Genomic DNA, 21,146 nt, shown 5'->3' with positions numbered 1-21,146 from the left:
TGCTGGTCTATGCTGCTTTTTTTTTTTTTTTGCAGGGTTAGTTAGGGTCAGTAAAGAGCAGACTCCCATGTTTGACGTCCCGGTCCCACACACTGCACTCAAGGAAAGTGTAACCATTTTATTCACACACAAAGTAACTTCCATACATTTCTGAGAGTACATAAAAAGAAAATCTATATTCTGTACACGTAAGAAATTCAAATACACACAAAAATATATGAGTGTATATATACTGTATATAAATCCAATGATCAGATAATCAGCAAGGTCTGCAGATGCCGGATAACCATCCTGAACATTTCAATCAGGTGTGTTGCAGCAGTCAGAAATGGTAAACAGGCAGGACAGCGGACCTCGAGGAACAGGATTGGCGACCGCTGCCCTACACTGATCCCTTGTGATGTCCTAGCACGCAGCACCCATTGCATGGGGCAGGGACCTCTGGTCCTGAGTCCGATGTTCATCCACTCTCCAACTCCAGGCGGAAAAAAAACAATCCTCAATTGGATTGTGTTCTTGACTGATTTTGTCAATTGAACAGACTATTATGCGTATGATGACTTACACAATGAAATCATGCTTACATGTTTTGGAGAGAACAACCATTAGTCTAATATTCATCTCATAAGTTGAGATCAGCAAGCTTTACAAATATTTATTTGGAAAATGTGCTAAATGTGGGCTCATAAATTGTGGGCTACTTGTACATAACCATTTGCAAAGATGCACTGAGATGCTTGAGACATGTACTTATACACTGAGACATTTTCAATTTGATGAAATCATTCAGAAATGACAATCTGTTGTGAACGACTGCAAGGTAGTTTGGGGATTTGTCCATGTCATTTCGAAAATGTCATTTCTGGTTCAAGAAATCAGCCAAACCAACGAAGAAAAACTGTAATATGGTAGCACACGTGTCATCAGAGAGTTGGGGCCTCGAAGAATAAAAATATATCAATATATAGTCCATTAAATACTTATAGTACAAGCAATGTTGTTTGTTTGCACAATAAGGCTGTGTTTTAATTTGGACCTTTGAGATCTGCACAATAAATGTTCTTAAAATTAGATATCATATTTTACTATTTGTTATATCGATTTAGCTCTCACTGAGCATAATCCTCCTGTCCCGACATATCGTATATTCAAATGACAAAATCAATAATATGAAGTTCAGATCGTCCTTAGACAACCACAATTATGCCATTCTTAATATTCAATAAAATAAAATAAAATAAACCAAACGCAAACTAAAGAATAATTTAATAATAACTTACAAACAATTTTAAAGTATATATTTTTTCATGAATCTCACTGGGTGGGATGTCTGTCAATCTGCACACCCAGGCCCACCCATGGCTCCGCCCCAGGTCGTTGCTCTTTTAACCTTTTGTGGCTGCTGACTGTGCTTATTTTCGTCTACAGATTGACTTCTCCCCAAATCTGTGCCCCTTACTGCCTCCTTTCTTGTGATTTCTCTTTCACATTAACTGCGCTTCATTGCCTCTCCTCCCCAGCCTCCATCTTCCTGTGTCACCCTCCGTGCTTTTCATGTCTTGCAAAGTGCTGCAGGCCGTCATTAACACTGAGGCCCTTTCAGGATGTCTGCCTGACACAACCTGCTGGTGTAGGTGGCCGTTGCTAGATCGCTCACAGACGATGTTTGCAGGAATTTGGGCTGCAGCTGTCTGAAGCACCTGCAGGTGGAGGTGGAGGGTGCGCGTTGCAGGAGGAGGCTCTGGTGTCAGTTGTCGGCCACATTTTGCCACCACAAGCTACGGATGAAGGCTGCCACTGGCAATTACCTGCAGCTGGCCATTAACGAACGAATGTGCTGCATGGCAGTTCTATGCTTTTAGGTTAGACACACTAATTGTGTGTTTCAAAATACTACACACACATCCATTTCCTTTGCACTTATCATCATTAGGGTAAAAGACAAGAGGTGGTGTACACCACGGAGCCGTCGCCGGTCAATCCCAGGACACACATGGACAAACAACACTTAAAGAGAAAGTCAACGCAAACATTGTTTTTTCAAGAATATGTTCTATGCAAGGCCACTAGTTGAAACAGGGCATTCTGATAAATTTTCGTTTGTGGAATAAGTGTTAATCCACTCGTTTTTAGACATCTCCGGGGGCGGCCATTTTGTCTTCTGTCGACTGAAAATTACATCACAGCTGCTCACAACGACCAATCACGGCTCAGATTCAGAAAACAGGGCAGCCATGATTGGTCATTGTGAGCAGTTGTGATGTCATTTTCAGTCAACAGAAGACAAAATGGCCGCCCCCAGAGATGGCTAAAAACGAGTGCCTTTTGCTACTGAACTTATATTCCACAAACGCAAAATTAATCAGAATGCTGTGTTTTAACTAGTGGGCCTGCTGGGAACATATTCTTGAAAAAAATATGTTTGGGTTGACTTCCGCTTTAAGGACAAATGAGAATGTTGAAGGCGACAGCTGCCGAAGTTCAACATCTGACTTGTTTTTATTACATACTGTACTGTATCCGGATTGTGGCAACCAGCATCCAACTCCAAAAGGAATGTATTTAACGGAATTATCCTAAATGACTTTGGTGGCAGGTTTCTTCTTCATTGAGAGGACACAAGGTGACAGAGTGATTCGGTAGGGAAAAAGCTGACCTTTATCACAACTGCAATACTGATGACATGGCATCTTCATGACGCGTGTCTGGTAACAGGCTTCAGTGACAAGAGGCTTGATCGTCGTGGGAACACAGAGAGATCTACACTATAGTCTGAATGGGCTCTATAAATCACACTTCTCTGTCAAACCTCTATAAATGTATGCATAATTACTCTAATGTTCACAATTCAGAATGCCTTTCTTGTCAATGCATGCACCACATACGAAAATGGTCAATAGACTCCACTCATCAGTGTTCTCGATTGGAGAATCATTTTGAAGTGTCAGTCAGTGAAAACTGATGTTCAAATCTCCCATATATATATATATATATATATATATATATATATATATATATATATATATATATATATATATATACACATATACACCAAAAGTCAGCTGCGGCCCTCCGAGCCCAGGTCACCACTCTCAAATGAGGACAGGCGTTTTAGAAGCTATGTATGTGTGAATTATTGGATGACCATGTGTTGAAAGGAATAAACAGGAAAATTGCAAATACGTCAAAAATAAGAACTTAAATTTGAGCCAGGATTTTAATTGTCACAAAAAAATAACTTTGCATCGTGTGTTATAAACATAGTTGGAGAACTGTATAACCCTTAGAACGCCAAATTTATTAAAAGCAATAATGTGGACTCTGTAGTCCGGGTAGGAACAACAACGATAGCCATTTGTTGCTATATTGCTGTATGTCTTCATGCGCAATCAACAAACAAGCTTGGGGGAAAATGCTCGTTTTAAATCGCTCTGATTTCACTCCTTTTCTTTGTAAATCTTTGATGTTACAGTACAAACAACCCATACTCGGCGCAAATTGGGTTAAAGTCAAACTAGGCGGAAGAGGCGTGTTTTTAACTGGACACACAGACACAGTACAACTGCAAGTGAAGTCTCCAAGGAACGAGTCGGTCCTCGCTGTTCATGATTACAGGCGTTTAAAGATATAATCAAAGTAGAGGAAAGGCTGGAAAATAGAGGCTCGAGTCACTTTGTGTGGTAGCTTTAGGTAAACAAAGAGCGCACGTCCGCTTCGTCCTCAAAACAAGAAAACTGCTGCTCAAAGACGGAAACAACGGCGGAAAAAGATCTAAGGTTTCGTCCAGTCCCGTAGAGGACTACACGATATCTTTGGCCCAAGACTAAGACATCCAGACGTCATCTAAGAATCATTAGGTAGGTAACATACGATATTAGGTAGAATACCACACAGAGTTCACTATTGTTGCAGTAGTCTCAAAGCGCCCCTAGAGGCCAGTCCAGGAGCATGTGCTGTACAGTGATGCCTGCAATTTCCCTGTTTTTATGCCAAGACACATCATTTACATTTTACACGAGAAAAAATAATCTCACGGCACTACACTAAACAAAATGTCATTTTAGTTCTACTCCACTGCAAGGTACAACAACAATAATATGAATATTGATCATTGAATACACGCAAATGGTATCGATGTTTGGTCGAACAAAATTAATCATTATCTTTTGTGAAGATAGAATTTTCAATAAAGCTATTTTATTTGGTTTGATTGGATTTTGCAAGTATACCTAATGAAGTGGTCAGTGAGTATGAATGTGTGTTTGTGTTTGTGTGTCATCTAGTGTTAGATGCTGTCAGAATGGGGAACAGTAGCAGCGACAGAGCCAGCACGAAGGAGGCACGTCCCAACATCCTGATTGACAGCACAGAGGACGCAGACATTTTCCAAAGGGAAGATGCAAAGGTAACAAGTATGCACAAGTGCAATGCAAATGAATTCCAATGACAATATCAGATGTTGCGTTTAGCTCATTTCGACAACACTTTCACTAAAGGAATTGATATTGAAACCAGTGTGTTTTGAGAGTTAGCATCAAAATTAGTTGAATTTCAAGGCTTGAAATTTTCTTTCTTTGCAGAGCAGCTTTGCTAATCAGTGACTTCATTTGAGGAGCAACTGTCTTATTTTGAGGATTTTTTTTGCTGGTTTAACCCAGGGATTTGAAGCAAGGGGTTTATTAAACAATACAAATATGACAATATAATGAATGAACAATTTGTATTTTTAAAATATGTTTTTCTTGGAAACAGTAAATGCTAAATTCACACAAAAGCCATACAAGACATGCCTCAGTGTTTGTTTTTATAGGGAAAAAATAAAATAGAATAATACAATAAATAAAATGATAATACAAAATGAATGGCAATGATCTGCATATGAGACTGTACATGGATGAGCGCACAAAAGTATTTTTTAAATAATTCACAGATTTTATTTCTTAAATTCACATTGTTTATTGCAGCAAACTGTATTTAATTGTCTTGATACATTTTCAGTAGGGCGATTTCAAACACAAATATACAATTCAGAATTTCAGTTTAAACTTAGTATTTCTGAGTGGGTTGTGTGTAGGGCTGCATGATATTGGAAAAACATACGATATGCGATATTAAAGTTGACTATAGCGATGTCGAGATTATTACGATATTCAGAGCTGGGCATCGCCGAACTGTCATGAAGTTCCCGTCTGCATATTTAGCAGACAAATGTGGTCGCAGTTGGTCTGTGTTAGCCAAACGGCATCGAGAACAGACTTAACCGGTATCACGTCACATGCAGGTGCTGCACACCTGACACGTAGCCAAATAAATTAAAAAATAAAAAATAAAACAGTGTTGTAACTTGTATACCTTTCGGTCCCACAGACGCAATGACATGTGCCCCGTATTGTTTTTACTTCACCCATCACCACGCTGTGCATGTGTGTGTGTGCGTCTTTTATTTGATATTTTTTCTTTATTTGGCGGCGTGTCTGATTGTGCGGCACCTGCATGTGACGTGTACATTAAGTTCTCAACGCTGATTGGCTGTCGCCGACGAGGGCCGAACTGGGACCACGTGGGTCAGGCTAAATAAATATGCAGATGGGAGCTTAGTGATGATTAGGTGATGCCCAGCTCTGGTGATATTTAACATATACCTGAAGAAATTGCATTTTTACTATCTAATGAAAGAAGTACATTATTTTCACACAGCAAAATAAGCAAGCTCAATATGTTCAGAGATAAATTGTAATTCCCCTAGATCAGGGGTCGGCAACCTTTAACACTCAAAGAGCCATTCCGACCCGGCTTCCACGGAAAAGAAAACACTGGGTCATGGATTGTCACCTCTCTGGCAGGGAAGGAGCTGGTGTGTGAGGCTAAGAAGTTCCGACTAGATATAGTCGGGCTCACCTCCACACATAGCTTGGGCTCTGGTACCAGCCCTCTCGAGAGGGGTTGGACACTCTTCCACTCTGGAGTTGCCCAAGGTGAGAGGCGCCGTGCAGGTGTGGGCATACTTATTGCCCCCCGGCTCGACGCCTGTACATTGGGGTTTACCCCGGTGGATGAGAGGGTGGCCTCCCTCCGCCTTAGGTTGGGGGGGACTTGTCCTGACTGTTGTTTGCGCTTATGCACCCAACAGCAGTGCAGAGTACCCACCCTTTTTGGAGTCCTTGGATCGTGTGCCGGAGAGCGCTCCACCTGGGGACTCCAACTTTCTGCTGGGGGACTTCAATGCTCACGTGGGCAATGACAGTGAGACCTGGAAGGGCGTGATTGGGAGGAACGGCCCCCCCGATCTGAACCCGAGTGGTGTTCAGTTACTGGATTTATGTGCTCGTGGAACGGGAGATCGACAGGCGGATCGGTGCAGCGTCTGCTGTGATGCGGACCCTGTATCGGTCTGTCGTGGTGAAGGAGGAGCTCAGCCGAAAGGCAAAGCTCTCAATTTACCGGTCGATCTACGTTCCTACTCTCACCTAAGAACAAGATCTCGGATACAAGCGGCCCGAAATGGGTTTTCTTCGCAGGGTGTCCGGGCTCTCCCTTAGAGATAGGGTGAGAAGTTCAGCCATGCGGGAGGGACTCAGAGTCGAGTCGCTGCTCCTCCGCGTTGAGAGGAGCCAGTTGAGGTGGCTCGGGCATCTGATTCGGATGCCTCCTGGACGCCTCCCTGGTGAGGTGTTCCGGGCATGTCCCACCGGCAGGAGACTCCGAGGACGACCCAGAACACGCTGGAGAGACTATGTCTCCCGGCTTGCCTGGGAACGCCTTGGGATACCTCCGGAAGAGCTGGAAGATTTTGCTGGGGAGAGGGAAGTCTGGGCTTCCCAGCTGAAGCTGCCGCCTCCACGACCCGGCCTCGAATAAGCGGAAGATAATGGATGGAGGAATGGATGGATATTTTAGCAATTAGTAGCATGGCTTCTCCGTCGTTCATTGTTATCCCTTCGTGAGAATGATACTTGTCAGAAATGTAGTTTATTCGCCGCCTCTGAGGCGATGATTACTGACTTTAGGTGCGACTCCGCTACGTATTTAGCCACACTAGTAGCCAGCCATAGCTCGTTGCTAGCTAGCTGGAGTGGCGTAATTAGCACCAAGCTTGCCTCAACCTCTGCAAAATGCAAATTTGTCCACACAAACTGGGATGCGGAACCACTTATTTGGAGCCTTAAATTTTAATTCATTTATTAATTAGAGTGATCGCACCCCTGGGCCCACGGGATTTCAATGCCTATCTCAAATGTACCATGGCAGTGCTCGGGACCCAAATTGACATCTGCCCAGAAAGTGTTTCACATACAAGAAGCCTTGAACCTGCCACCCTACATCCGCTGCCCCCAAATCCAAGTCCTAAAAGCCCAAACTAGCTTTGACTGCTTTATCAAGTCAGCAAACGTAGCCTTGATGAAGCGGAATTAATATGGAAACAACCTTGTTTCCAGGCACCACAGGAGGATCAGGAGTTTCTGGCCTGGCAGCAGGACCTGGAGAGTGACAGCAAGTGTCCAACGCTTGCCAGGCCAACGGTGTTCCGCTGGGCCGGCAGTGCCAAAGAGGTCTTTGTGTCTGGCTCCTTTAACAACTGGGCCACCAAGATCCCTCTCAATAAAAGGTCACGTGTGAACCTTGCAGTTTGTTCATGAGATATAATTGAATGGCTCTGTTGAATGATGACATGCTACCTCTCACTCAGTAAGAACAACTTTGTGGCAATCATGGACCTGCCTGAGGGAGAGCACCAGTACAGGTTTTGTGTAGACGGACAATGGACGTTGGATCCTACGGGGGTGAGTAATGAAATCTCGTTTTATTTAGATAGTGTCAGTAATGTCTTATTTTTTAGATGTTCAGGGTTCCCACAGGGTCTTAAAAAGACTTAAAAGCATTCAATTTAAGAATTTGGAAATAATCCCTTAAAAAGTTTTGAAAAAAGCCTTGAATTTTGATATCTGGGTCTTACTTCAACTGTAACTTCTTTGTGTCCCATTTCTCCTCAAAAGGGGCACATTTTGTTGAAATAACATATCTTAAATAAATGTTCATTGAGAACAAAATGCAGCCCCGGGTCATAATCTGTGGTCAAAATACTGAAAAAATGTTGACTGAAGAGCATTTGCTACAACCACTGGCAGAGATGAAATATGCTTGAAACCCCCCTCCAGGTGCTATGCCAGATAATTGACTTTTGGGTATTTTATGACTTTTTTTTTTTTTCAGGAATTTCTTTCCACATGTCTCCAAAGCCTCTGTAGTGAACAAATAATGAATGTTTATCAGAGTTTTCTGAAGAATGATTTTGGTTTATAATTTATTTGTTTTTTTCGTTTTGCGGCGCACCGATGTATCCTTGCCCAACCCCCACACCCCATGGCCCTCCCAAGTAAAAAAAAAATCCTAGCTAAAAGACATCCATCATTTAGAAAAATTAAGAAGAAAAAAACAGTCGTGTGCGCTTTGACAGTGAAGTTCATATGTGCACAGTTACATGCACAGTTGTTGTTGATTGAGAAGGAAACAACGTTTTAGCTAACTTGGCAAACAGCTCAGATGAAATTGATTCCGTAATTATCGACACATTTTTGTGGAGGAAGTCACCGCATTGGGAAACATCGACACTGCAGTAAAAAAAAGATAGAGATGGTCATGACTTGACCAGAAAGGAGAAAATGGCGTGCCCGACTGATCGCGGTGTTAAAAAAAAATAAAAAGAAACAGCTAGGTACGTGCACGTGTATATAATGCCATGACAAAAATCAGTGTGGTCGTAAGGATAAAAATGTCCTGTTCCGCCACCAGTTAGAAGCCACACACAAGGCTGCACTTTTCTCTCTTTTGAGCATTGTACCCGTGCCCCCCCAGCGACATCAACAAACGCACCGGCATCAATGGCTGACCGCGTCTGCGACCTGAAAGTGCAAGTGTGTGTTTTCATAGCAGAGCACGACCTTTCCCCATCCATGTCACAACCGTTACTGGAGTTAACCAAGCATGCGCTATTGATAAGAATGCACTGTCAAGACTATCCATACCCAATACACGTGTCTTTTTTTGCACACGTCACATCTGCAAGCTTCACATCTGAACGTGCATACAAATGAATAAATAATAATAATAATAATAATGATGAATAGTGCTACAGAGTAAAAAATGTGGCATTAATGAGGCAACAGGCGAAATTGTGGACCGCATTCAAAATGTCCTTTTCACATTTTCTCTAATTGCTTTATACCAATAAATGCAGATTCTAGTAACAATATTTTTTTATAGAGGGCATTGTACGCATCAAAAATCATCAGAATGCACAAAATTTGACTTTAAAAACATCTGAGGGAGAACCATATTATGTTAAACACTCACCGTTTTTTGCCTTTAATATTCGACAAGATATATACTCATCGTACAATATTATTTCAAAAGAATCAGTGTGCGCCCCACAGCACTGAAAATTCTTGGTTAATTGACTGCAGGCATTCTAAGCATAAATTTTCGGTCAAATGAAATGTTTTTTGCTTTAATCCCTGACCTAGCCACACATTTCATATTAGAGAAATGGGGACATTTCAACAAATTCAACAAAGCTTTGTTGAGTAAACAATCCTTTCACCTTTGACCCAAGCCGGTGGATAGCTATGCGTTTGAGGCTTTTTGCATCACATTCAAATAAAAGAATTCAGATGGGTGCAACGGGAATGAAGATGCTAGAGTCCAATGCTAAGTTGTCCAATCATACAACCTCGATGAGAGGCAAGGAACAAACTCCCTCCGTCGGATTTTCAATCTGCATGTTGTGTCTGCGCTCCGGTGGTGTCGTGTGAGCAGCCTACTTAATATGTTGCATTTGTTCATCCTGCACACATTCCACATTTTCATGTTGGAGAAATAAATTAACACCAATTCACAGATTTTGTTTTGCTGATCTAGCGGTGACATAGGTATTTAACAAAGTTTTTTTTAATGGTCTTACATACTGTATTTCTTAAAAAGTCTTCAATTTCACTTCTGTAGGAACCCTGTTTGTTATATTTCATTACTTTAAAAAAAAGACACTACAAGTTTACATGAAAACTCAAATTTTGAATGTATTTCAGTACTTATCTCTTTGTGCTCTCACAGGCCGTGATCACGACCAAAACCGGAACCGTGAATAACATTATTCAGGTGAAGACGACCGACTTTGAGGTCTTTGATGCCCTCCGAATTGACTCTCAAGATTCTGCAGACGTATCAGGTACTGTTCACTTTTGGTTTTGTTCTGAGCGACTCTTACTTTGCTGATTATTATTTATGTATTTATTTTGATCAGACTTGTCCAGTTCCCCTCCTGGTCCCTACCAGCAGGACGCATACGTTGTCAAGTCAGACGACAAGCTCAAACATCCTCCTATCTTACCTCCACACCTGCTCCAAGTGCTGCTCAACAAAGACACGGGGATCTCTGTATGTCTTACCTTCACCATTTCTCCTGTCAAACGTTGTATTTAATATGAGCTCAAGTCAGTCTTCTTTTGGTCTTTCCCAGTGCGACCCAACCCTGCTTCCTGAGCCCAACCATGTGATGCTCAATCACCTATACGCCCTCTCCATCAAGGTAATACAAACATCATGTCCGCTTTGTCATTCTTGCACGCATTTGTACACATGACAAACAGCAATCATGTGCAGCATCACAACATTAGCTACTGCGCACTCTAATGAGATTCAATGCAAGCCCAATCAGTGGATTCGGGCTGATTGGCTGGCATTGTTGGAGAGATATTGATTTAAAAATGTCTAATACTGTGGTCGTAGTTTGCAGTGGTGTAGGACTGTCACTGTTTTTTCTCCATGAGACAAGGAAAAACCCCTTCCCCTTTCCTAAATCAAATACATTTTGTTTTGTCCCAGGATGGCGTAATGGTTCTGAGTGCAACACACAGATACAAAAAGAAGTATGTGACTACTCTTCTGTACAAGCCCGTGTAGCAAATTTGAGTTCTTTGTCATGGCAATGTTGTGGTTGTCAAATAAAAGCCCAAGCCTATCTGATGTTGTTTTAAATTTAGATTTTTTTTTTTTTTTTTTTTTTTAATCACAGTGGCCCTCATTCACTAAGAAATGCGTGGAAAAGTTCTTACTCTACGCACAAGTTAAGTACAGTATACATAAAATCATTGTCAGATTCATGATGTAATGCCCATTTTCTTTGCACCACCGTGCGTACAATATGTACAGTATTCAAATTCATTCAAAATGAACTTGATGAAATGAAGACTTTCTTCAGCTTTATCCTATTTTCAAAAGGTTGGTTTCATCGGAAAGCTTGGTGAACACAGAAATTGACATATACAGTATTCTTGGTATCAATCATTTTGAATTAATTCCAACGTTAAATTGTATGTGATCGATACACAAACTTTGGATTAACCAGGAACTACACATGGTTCATTTATGCAGTACATACGCATACATACACTTGAACGTGAAAGTGATGAAAAGTGTCCTTCAGGGTTTAGGACATTAGTCAACTCATTAGCAAATGGCAGATTTAAGTCCTTAATGAAATGTATTATTGATTTTATAAATGACTGCAGTTTCAATATGTTGCGCATCTCGGGTAAAAGATGCGTTTGACTTTTTTTTTTTTTTTCGAAAGCTGATCCGTCATTATTTGTGCGTATGCTTGGCTGAGGATGTTTATTTGCAGAATACGCACAAATTCAAGTGCGAAGATTTTGATGAATCACAGATTTTTTTATGCACGTTTGACTCGCAAATTCGCGCGAACACACGGTTAGTGAATGAGGCCCAGTCTGTTGGTGTTAATTACGACTTGCTGTTTATATTCTTGAATGTTGTGGATCTTTTCATTCCAATTTCGTTTGAAGTGTGACCGACAGATTATGCCGCCTGGTGAGCCGAGGTGTCAAATCCAGGCTCAGAAAGTAAAAAACCCTGCCACAGTTTGGCTTTAGCCACATGTTCTTCTCCTCAACCGGCCGGTAAACGAGCTCTTGAGTAGAAACACCTGTGACTAAAGCCAAACTGTGGCATGTTTTGTCTACTTTCTGTATTTGACACCTCCGCTGGTGAGACATTCAACTACTTTGTCATTTTCTTTAGGTGTGTTAAAATCCTTGTGAAAAATTGTTTGAGAACTATTGTGTAAACCTTTCGTCTGTGAACCATATTTAGTTCACGTTGCCTCGAATGTCAATCCAAAGCTATCAAATTTGAGTGCCTTTTGAGGCCAAGAAGCAAACAGACGTATGGAGACCAATAATTGTTTGGATCTATTTCTGATTCATTTCTGAATGTTCATTTTGTGTGTCCAAATGAGAAATAAATGTGCATTTTCATAAGAACTGTGTGGTGAAAACGTGTTTCTTTATTGATTGTGTTGCTCAGGTGACACAGTGGACTTTTGGATCCAGGTTTTTGTTTTCAGGGTTGAAGTTGGCCTGCTCAAAGCAATGAGCTGCCACTCGATCGCACTCGCACACGGCCGCCTGGCACTTGTTGTTCGTGGCTACAAAGACACATCAGAAACATTACGTCATGAACCCTGAAGAATATCACAACCCAAGTCAACTGTATATACAGTATATTGCATTGGGTACAGTGGTACACACTTGTACTATCTACTGTCATCCCACAGAAGAACTGTACAAAAAATTCTAAGTCACTTTAAACTGACATTGTCAGTAAGAGACAGTACTAGTATATTTTTTGAACATGCTTATTGTTGTTGGTGCTCTGGCCAATTTTGACATTTAGTCAAGCGTTCACAATTAAAAATCTGCATTCATCACTCAACCTGACTCTCAAATTGCTCTGTTGTATTTATTCCCTTAGCATATGGAATGTAATAATAATCTGCAGTTGGGTCACGGACTCACCTGAGCAGGTGACTTGGTTATTTGAGCAGGTGAAATCATAAACCAGAACATATGGAAGATCAGCGATGGCCGTACATCCAGGAATCTTTCTGCTTCTTTCATAGCATTTGTCATGGACGTAACAGCACCTAAAACGAGCGGATTTGCATTTTTTAATATAAGCGTAATACTCAACTGTCTTTCAAAGTAATGAGTGAATGCAGCCTTCGGCGTCTCCTCCTCACTTGTCCAATTCATCCCGTGGGCTTCCTGTGCCCCCGAAGCCACACCAACAGCCATAATCGTTGTACTTCAGAGGGTTAACTCCTGGCTGGGCACACTCGATCATGTTCCCAAACTGCCATAAGGCTTTTGGCAGTCGAGCCCCACTGACCACACATGCTGGCGAATGGCACAGATGAATGAAGCAAAAGCCAGCCATGTTCTTTGTACGTGTTGCTGTGTTTTAAGAAGTCTCACCTGTGACAAGCAGCAGCAGAGGAGCTGTCAGGTTCATGGTTGCCCTGCAGAGAAACAGGCAACATTGTCACAGCTTGTACTTATAGACCAGGAGGTGTGCGAGAGATAAGGAGTACATGGGGAGGAGTGGAAATTTTTTTGGACTTGGGAATTTTATATAACCACTTCTCAACATTCAAATCAAGCAATTTTCCTTTGAATTGGTTACAGTAAGCAAGAATGAAAACATGGTTTCGTTTGATGGGATATGCAAATCAGTCATCACTTGTGAACTATACGATTCTACTAAATTAGCAACTACTGAATGATTAACTTCTGTTATCGTTTTAGTTATGTCCTTTGGTCATGTTTCAAGACGTAAACACAAAATGACACAAGATCTTAGTCCTATGACTTTTCCAATGCCTTAAAGGGGAAGTCAACCCCAAACATTTTTCAAGAATGTTCAATGCAGGGCCACTAGTTGAAACAAGTCCTTCTTGATTAATATTACGTTTGTGGAATATGAGTTAAGAAGCAAAATCCACCCATTTTTAGCCATCTCAGGGGGTGACCATTTTGCCACTTTGGTTGACTGAAAATGACATCACAGTTAATCCTGGCTCAGATAACAACCAATCATGGCTCAGCTTCAGAAAACAGGTGAGCTATTGTTGACGAGCTAAGAGGGCATTAGTTGCGATGTCCACATAAATTCTGATGCCAATTGATCGCCGTTATTGGACGTTATAAGCAATGAAAGTACAATGATTTCCAATGAAGGGTTTGGAATCGGCTACTCCCGTGACTCCGGCCGAACAGGGATAGAACGCCTCATTAACAAGGGGCGTTATTCATGGAGTGACTTATTTCCTAATTTCTCCCAAATTTATTCATAAAATAGAAAATGACAACTCTTTTTATTTTCCTGATCAAAAATATATAAAATGAACTTGTTAGTGAAAACATGGCCATCCTGGCCCAACCGTCCCTTTAATCAGAATGTCTTGTTTCAATTAGTGGGCCCGCATAGAACATATTCTTGAAAAAAAAAAACAGTTTGGGTTGACTTCCTCTTTAATCCAGTTGTCTTTGGACTATTTTTTTGTCTCCCTCTTGCTCTCCCTCTCTCTCTCTCTCTTGGACGACCATGCCATTCGATTGCACTTATACATTTTGATCTAACTTGACACACAGCTGTGTAAACAGCAAACACTTGCTAGAATTCCCAAGTCGTTCCACTGAAAATTCCTGATAATGTTCAACTTAGTTTAGCAGAAAAGGCAATATAGTATGTTACAATTGAAAACTGACATTGAGTGTGTCTGTGTGTCAATTTCAAAATCTTGCAGAAAGCTGATAGAACTTAAAACAGGAAACCCATTCCATATTTTACTTTTTTTTCCCCTCTTGTTTTAATTGATGTATCCCATACTTTTGTCCTTATAGTTAATAGCCAGGTGGACCGAATGGGTGCATGGATGAAGGAATCATGAAGCCTGTATTGGTCTGATTGACTGCAGTCCCACCAAGTCACACAATGTACCGTGAAATTATTTGATCAATTTTGTTCCAGGCAGCATGTGGGTCAAGTGCTTGGCACGTCTGCCTCTCAGTCGAAAGGTCCTGGTTTGAAGCTCGGCTCAGGCCATCCAGTGTGGCGTTTGCACATCGTCGCCCCGTAAGCCTTGGTCTTCTCCAGGTATTCTAGCTTCTTGCCGCATTCCGGAAACAAATACGTTAGGTAAGGTTCATTGAAGATTCAAATTGCCCATAGGTGTGAATGTTTGTTTGTTCATATGTGCACCTCCATTGGCCGGGTTAGGATAGGCTCCAGCTCACCTGTGACCCTCATGACGACAAACCGTGTCAAAAATAGATGGATGGATGTTTTGTTCCGTTACGACTCAGAGCACAGTATATTTTGGTGATGTTATGAGGGTATTTCAGATTATAAAACGTCTTTTGTAAGGTTCCATCTTGTGTACAAAGTAATAAAAAAGACACCTATGTCAACTCATTATATTCATAGATCGGAGACATGCAATTTGTTTGAACTTTTATGAAAATGTTTGAAAAGCACTACAACCAAAATACATCACTCTTGTTTGGGCTGTCATATTGAAAGGAGACTCATACGCCGATTTCACATATATAGTTGTATGACACATTGCAGTCAGCGTCATTCCACCGCCGGCGTACGCGTACGTCGGTAGCATGAAGCTGCCCGCAGTCCTCGCTTTTTTTCCTGAAGGCCCAATTGTCAGGCTGATCTACGTCCCAGAACCTAAGAACGCACACAGAAAGAAAAATCATTAAGCATGTAATTGTGCTTTTAATGGCTTTCACAACTGATACTTACTTTGGGGTTACACTGTAGTAAGTTCCATCCACCCAACTCCACTCTCCCTCGTGAGCTCGTTCCACCAGCCCAATCCAGTATTTATAAGTGATTTCAGAAATTTCCGAAAGATAGTCCTACAGTAACAACAACGTTACGGTGTTAATTAAATTTCTGAAAGATAGTCCTACAATAACAATAATGTGATCATTTGTTAATTCAGTTTCTGCTGGATATGCTAGCTGAATGGAGCTGGACATGAAGCTCACCAGTTCCTCCACACCATTCACAACCACCAGATGTGCCTCATGTGAAAGGCACTGCTGCTCAGCTTTGCTCCAGGTGGCGGTGGTGGTCGACAGCAAGTAGCAGCTGGTTTGGAACGACACCCATCCCTCTTTACATGCTCCTGGTTTGATGCAGTAATATGGTCAAATGCTGTAACTGGGAAATAAGTACAGTGTCTGCAGGCAAATTCTTAGGACATTTTCTATACCGTATCTGGCAAATGTAGCAGTTCTGTATATTTTGACTTCAGTATGATGTCATTTTTGGGGCCTTCATATTGGAATAATGAATTTCGCCCTTTTAAAGAGGAAGTCGAGCCAAACATATTTTTTCAGGAATATGTTCTATGCAGGCCCACTAGTTGAAACAAGACATTCTGATTAATACGGTGTTTATGGACTATATCAAAATCCACCCGTTTTTTGGCCATCTGTGGGGGCTGCCATTTTGTCACTTCTTTTCGACTGAAAGTGACATTGAGGTTGCTCAGGGCTCATGTAACGACCAATCACAGCTCACCTGTTTTCTGAAGCTGAGCCATGATTGGTCGTTATCTGAGACCTAAGCAACTGTTATGTCATTTTCAGTTGACAGAAGTTACAAAATGGCCGCCCCCTGAGATGGCTAAAAATGGATGGATTTTGCTGCTTAACTCATATTCCACAAACGCAATATTCATCAGAATGCCTTGTTTCAAACAGTGAGCATGCATAGAACATCCATCCATCCATCCATTATCTATACCGCTTGTCCTTACAATGGTCGCGGGCGCTGGAGCCTATCCCAGCTGACACCCCAAACTGGTTGCCAGCCAATTGTAGGGCACAAACAGACAAACAAACACACACACTCACAATCACGCCTAGGGGCAATTTAGAGTGCTCAATTAACCTACCATGCATGTTTTTTTGGAATATGGGAGGAAACCGCAGTACCCGGAGAAAACCCACGCAGGCACGGGGAGAACATGCAAATTCCACACAGGAAGGCCGGGACCGGGATCGAACCCACGACCTTTGAACTGTGAGGTGGACGTGCTAACCAGTCAACCACCATGCCACCTGTGCATAGAACATATTCTTGAAAAGAATATGTTTGGGTTGACTTCCTCTATAAGGATCTGTGGACATCCTGAATAATGAACATTATCAAGGAGTGTTATTGATAAAGTTGAGGACGGTGCAGTGGCTCATTCAGTGACAGGCCGTACATCTAATACCTGGACCTCCAGGAGGGCCTTACCTGACTTAATCCACCTCTTAAAACCACCAGGTGTTGAGGACAAATATGAAATATGATTGTTTGAAGAAACAGTGCTAATGGTTTAAGTTATGCTGGCCAGCACTGATTCTGAAGGCCATGTATGGGCAGATTAGATTGACAGGGCAATACATCGAGGCTGGAATCTGATTGGACCAGTAGAAAAAAAATCCAAACCCTGCATGTACCGAAAACAGTGCAGCATGCACGGCTCCAGGATTTTTTTCTCTCCCGGGGCTAGAGGGGCTTGATCGATACCAGGGGTGCAGTGGCCATTGGGAATTTCGGAAAATGTCTGGATTTTCCAGACTGGCCGATGCATTTCGTTGTGCGACAGCTGCCATCCATAAAACCCCCCAGCACACCCACCCCCAAACCCCTACCTGGTGCCAGAAGTATGGGTTCAGTTCCCCCTCAGTGACAGTGTGAATATGAGTGTGAATGTTTGTCTGTCTCTATATGCGCCCTGTGATTGCCTTTCGTCAAGTCCAGGTTGTAATCCACCTTTTGACCTAAGTCAGCTTGCATAGGCTTTGCTCTCTGGTACTCTGAACAGGAAAAGTGGTGCAGAAAATGGATGGATAGATGTTAGTGAGAAACCTCAATATTTACCTCTAACTGGAACACGTTTTTCTAAGTGAACATCTTGTATAGTTGCCCCATCACCTTCAATTGGGAAGTAAAAAAAGAAAAGTTACTTACAGTATTGCTACAACGTTATAAGTCAGGCTTTACTTTCTTACCCGAGGCTTTATGGCTGAGTCTTTCGAGGTGAAGTTTGATGTCAGTGATTTCCGTGTTTAACTGTGAGACTTTAAGCAGAGGAAACCATAGTAACGCTTCTTACTGTAAGAATTTGCCAAGATATTACTGAACGGCAATGACTTTATAGACATACATTTGATCCCAGTAACCATCAGCTGAATTAAAAGCAGGGCAACAAGGATGCCATACAGGGTATATCGAAATATCCTCCTCATACCTATAAATGATAAACAACATATTTATAGAACAGAGAGATATCTGGAATAATTCAATCATATGACTTGAAATGTATTCTACCTTTCTGCAAAGTCATATTCTGATCTGCAAGCTCAAATCTCTCAGAGGTTGACTCAAATTGGTTGTACCGAGCTTCCATCACTTGAAACACATGTTCATGTTCATTTCACCGGCATGTTCACAATTTACAGTATCACAATATGCAAATTTTGAACTTGTTAATAAGAGCTAAAGCATGATTAATGTAGGTACACATTTACCAATGACATCTTAACTACATAAAAAAATAATTAAAATAAATCCACATTCACTGAGTATCTTTAAATAGACCATTCTTTATGTAAACAAATTTCCAACACATATACACGTACCCAAGAAAACAGCCTTTTTCCCCCCACGAATCTTGGTCGAATAGAAAATGTACAATTGTACAGTATTGCCAAATTGGACTCTGACACAAAGTCCTCCCCCTTTAAATGTCAGCTAGTATCGATCTGCTTGTGTGTCTGGGGTCCTTGACATAAGTCATGGGAAACGTTATTGACGCTCTTATTCATTTATTTCTAATATATTATGTCAGTATTTAACTTTTTTTTTTTTTTAAGTAGGATACAATACATTCATTAACACAATATTGCTACATAAGCTCCAGTTCAACTTAATCTAAAGTACAAACGAGAGTAAAAAAACGAACGCCACATAATGCATTAATAACTGCAGAAAATAAATAGAATTTATGTTTTAATAATAATAATGTAAGAGCCGTTAAAAACTATTTCCTGTCACGTGAGTGTTCGTCCAAACGTCTTTCCGGTCTGTCACCACCATAGAGCCATTTGAAGCGAAGATGGCGGCTGTGGGACGACTGACTCAAGCCTTGCTGAGGTCTTCCTTAACCCAGACCCGTCGCCAGCTTTCTGCTGCAGCTGCTGGTCATGGCGAGCAAGCCGGTGGGTCTGACAATCGATTTAAAACTACACGTTGATTTAATGACATTCGGGTTTTTTAACGAGAAAGGGCTACGATACCACAGTGACCTTGTTGCGTTGCCGTCAGTTGTGTTAGCACTAGCATTAGCCTGGTATCCTTGACTCGACAACAGTCAAGACAAGTTTCGCGAAAATGCTAATATGTGATCCATTTACTATTTGAAATCACGTGAATTCGTCCATTAAATTACGATGCTCAAATTCTATGTTAAGATGTACGTAATCTTTAATTAAACTACAGACGGTCACACGGTGCTACATCAAAATGTTTCAACTTTATTTCTTTTATACTTTCCATCAGAAAAATGGTTCAACTGCAGAACTTTTCAATTCTTCAATGAACACTTGAAACAAAACGTCTCGTCTATGTAAAAAGAAGCAATGTTAAAAAGAAGCATTTATGTGTTTGAAGCTATATTGTAATGGGCTCTATGCTCGATAAGTCTGAAAGGAAGACACGCAGTTTGTCCATCTGATCACATTGTTTTCAACTCATTCATAATTACACGGATCAGCACGTGGACTAGTTGACTTGGGCAACCTTTGGCAACATGTTAACCATGTTAAGTTGCTTCCCAGAAGCCAGTTGGTCAGTGATCCACTGACAACTACAATCTTTGCAAAATGGGTAATGAAAATACTAATGTTGCCCAAGGTTCCAGCACGCCCACGACCCTCGTGAGGATAAGCGGTTTGGGATGGGTGAAAACAATGCGATCGGACAGACAAACAGCAGTTGTGCATATCTTCCTTTTTAGACTTATTGAGCATGGAGCCGATTAGAATACTGCTTCAAACACGTTAATGCTTCTTTTTGACATAACTTCTTTTTATATCTATACATACCTGTACCTTTAATTAAGGTGAAAACAGCACGATCGCGACAATCTCAAGTTGCTTCCCAGAAGCCAGTTGACATGGGTGTTTGCGCCCTCGCCAGATAACACATATATATATATATATATATATATTTATATTTATTTTTTATTTTTTATTTTTTATTTCCATGTTATTTTTATCCTGCCAAGTTGCCATTCAGTACATGCACAATTACTGGGCATATCCCTGCACATCTAAGATGATTGACTTCACTTGTTGACCGCCTGTGCTTGATCTTTCGAAGTCGTGATTAAAACTAGGACATATGTTGTACGTTATCGTTTGTGGTTGTGCTAAGATGGAAAAATGCAAATGGAGTGGAACACGGAAAACAACATGCGTAATCATGAATTTGGCTCATTGTGTGACCATTACATTGGTCAGAAAAAGGATTTTAAACAAATGTTACATAGCACTGTCCATTACAGTGTATCAAATAATAAGAAAAACTTTTTTTCAACACACCTTGGTTGCATGTAAAATTCCTGTTTTGTCTGATCCTGATTTTCCAACGCTCCAGCTAAGACATGGAAGATACTCACCTTTGTGGTTGCCCTGCCTGGTGTTGCAGTGTGCATGTTAAACATGTACCTGAAGGAGCAACAACACAGCCATGAACAGCCAGAGTTCATCCCTTACTCGCACCTCCGAATTCGGAGCAAGGTTGGACTTAAATGAATAACGTCATTTGGTTTGACTTGACCTTCTGAATGTTGTATTTTATTTATAAACAGCGATTCCCCTGGGGAGATGGCAACAAAACACTGTTCCACAATGCCCACGTGAACGCCCTTCCTGACGGCTATGAGGGTCACGAGGAGTAGACCCTCTCTCCAGACCTCATAACTGGTGTAGGGACCAGTTTTCCCTCAGTAGGTTTTTCTTTCCAGGACCACACACACTCATTTGCAGTTTACTTCTCTTCTGTGTTTACCTCTGAACACGAGGGACCTGAGTTATTTGCTCTGTACTGTTAAGCAAAATGTCACCTTAAATAACTGAAATAAAGTAACTTAACTGTATTTTGTGTATTTCTTCTGTCTAGTTTGTAATGCAGTTTTAATGTATTTTTTCAATAGA

General features: G+C 41.2%; 4 protein-coding genes across 4 annotated transcripts; 2 read left to right on the top strand and 2 right to left on the bottom strand.

Moving 5' to 3' along the window:
- The first annotated feature begins 3,438 nt into the window (after nucleotides 1–3,438).
- On the top strand, nucleotides 3,439–12,335 carry prkab1b (protein kinase, AMP-activated, beta 1 non-catalytic subunit, b). The gene is made up of 8 exons (XM_086031314.1): nucleotides 3,439–3,857; nucleotides 4,284–4,405; nucleotides 7,437–7,606; nucleotides 7,688–7,781; nucleotides 10,108–10,222; nucleotides 10,298–10,431; nucleotides 10,514–10,582; nucleotides 10,879–12,335. Exons 2-8 carry the CDS (start codon nucleotides 4,301–4,303, stop codon nucleotides 10,954–10,956), a joined length of 765 nt encoding a protein of 254 aa, XP_085887440.1. The 5' UTR covers nucleotides 3,439–3,857; nucleotides 4,284–4,300; the 3' UTR covers nucleotides 10,957–12,335.
- A 1-nt stretch (nucleotide 12,336) lies between these two features.
- pla2g1b (phospholipase A2, group IB (pancreas)) lies at nucleotides 12,337–13,402 on the bottom strand. The gene is made up of 4 exons (XM_086031315.1): nucleotides 13,329–13,402; nucleotides 13,094–13,250; nucleotides 12,870–12,997; nucleotides 12,337–12,499 (listed from the first exon to the last, which is right to left on the bottom strand). Exons 1-4 carry the CDS (start codon nucleotides 13,363–13,365, stop codon nucleotides 12,375–12,377), a joined length of 447 nt encoding a protein of 148 aa, XP_085887441.1. The 5' UTR covers nucleotides 13,366–13,402; the 3' UTR covers nucleotides 12,337–12,374.
- A 1,952-nt stretch (nucleotides 13,403–15,354) lies between these two features.
- Nucleotides 15,355–18,657, bottom strand: LOC147147737 (C-type lectin domain family 4 member E-like). The gene is made up of 8 exons (XM_086031044.1): nucleotides 18,570–18,657; nucleotides 18,259–18,339; nucleotides 18,095–18,178; nucleotides 17,940–18,008; nucleotides 17,809–17,862; nucleotides 15,918–16,057; nucleotides 15,670–15,785; nucleotides 15,355–15,594 (listed from the first exon to the last, which is right to left on the bottom strand). The coding sequence occupies exons 2-8, from the start codon at nucleotides 18,335–18,337 to the stop codon at nucleotides 15,441–15,443; spliced, it is 696 nt and encodes a 231-aa protein (XP_085887170.1). The 5' UTR covers nucleotides 18,338–18,339; nucleotides 18,570–18,657; the 3' UTR covers nucleotides 15,355–15,440.
- Nucleotides 18,658–18,992: 335 nt separating this feature from the next.
- On the top strand, nucleotides 18,993–21,088 carry cox6a1 (cytochrome c oxidase subunit 6A1). Its single transcript, XM_086030680.1, has 3 exons — nucleotides 18,993–19,148; nucleotides 20,587–20,729; nucleotides 20,801–21,088. Exons 1-3 carry the CDS (start codon nucleotides 19,046–19,048, stop codon nucleotides 20,888–20,890), a joined length of 336 nt encoding a protein of 111 aa, XP_085886806.1. The 5' UTR covers nucleotides 18,993–19,045; the 3' UTR covers nucleotides 20,891–21,088.
- The last annotated feature ends 58 nt before the right edge of the window (nucleotides 21,089–21,146 follow it).

Source organism: Filicampus tigris, chromosome 5, assembly GCF_054856515.1.
Source record: "Filicampus tigris isolate MCC_2025a chromosome 5, RoL_Ftig_1.0, whole genome shotgun sequence".
In the NCBI taxonomy this organism is placed as follows: domain Eukaryota; kingdom Metazoa; phylum Chordata; class Actinopteri; order Syngnathiformes; family Syngnathidae; genus Filicampus; species Filicampus tigris.
Note: the sequence above shows the minus strand (reverse complement) of the source record. Positions and strands in the feature narration are given on the sequence as shown.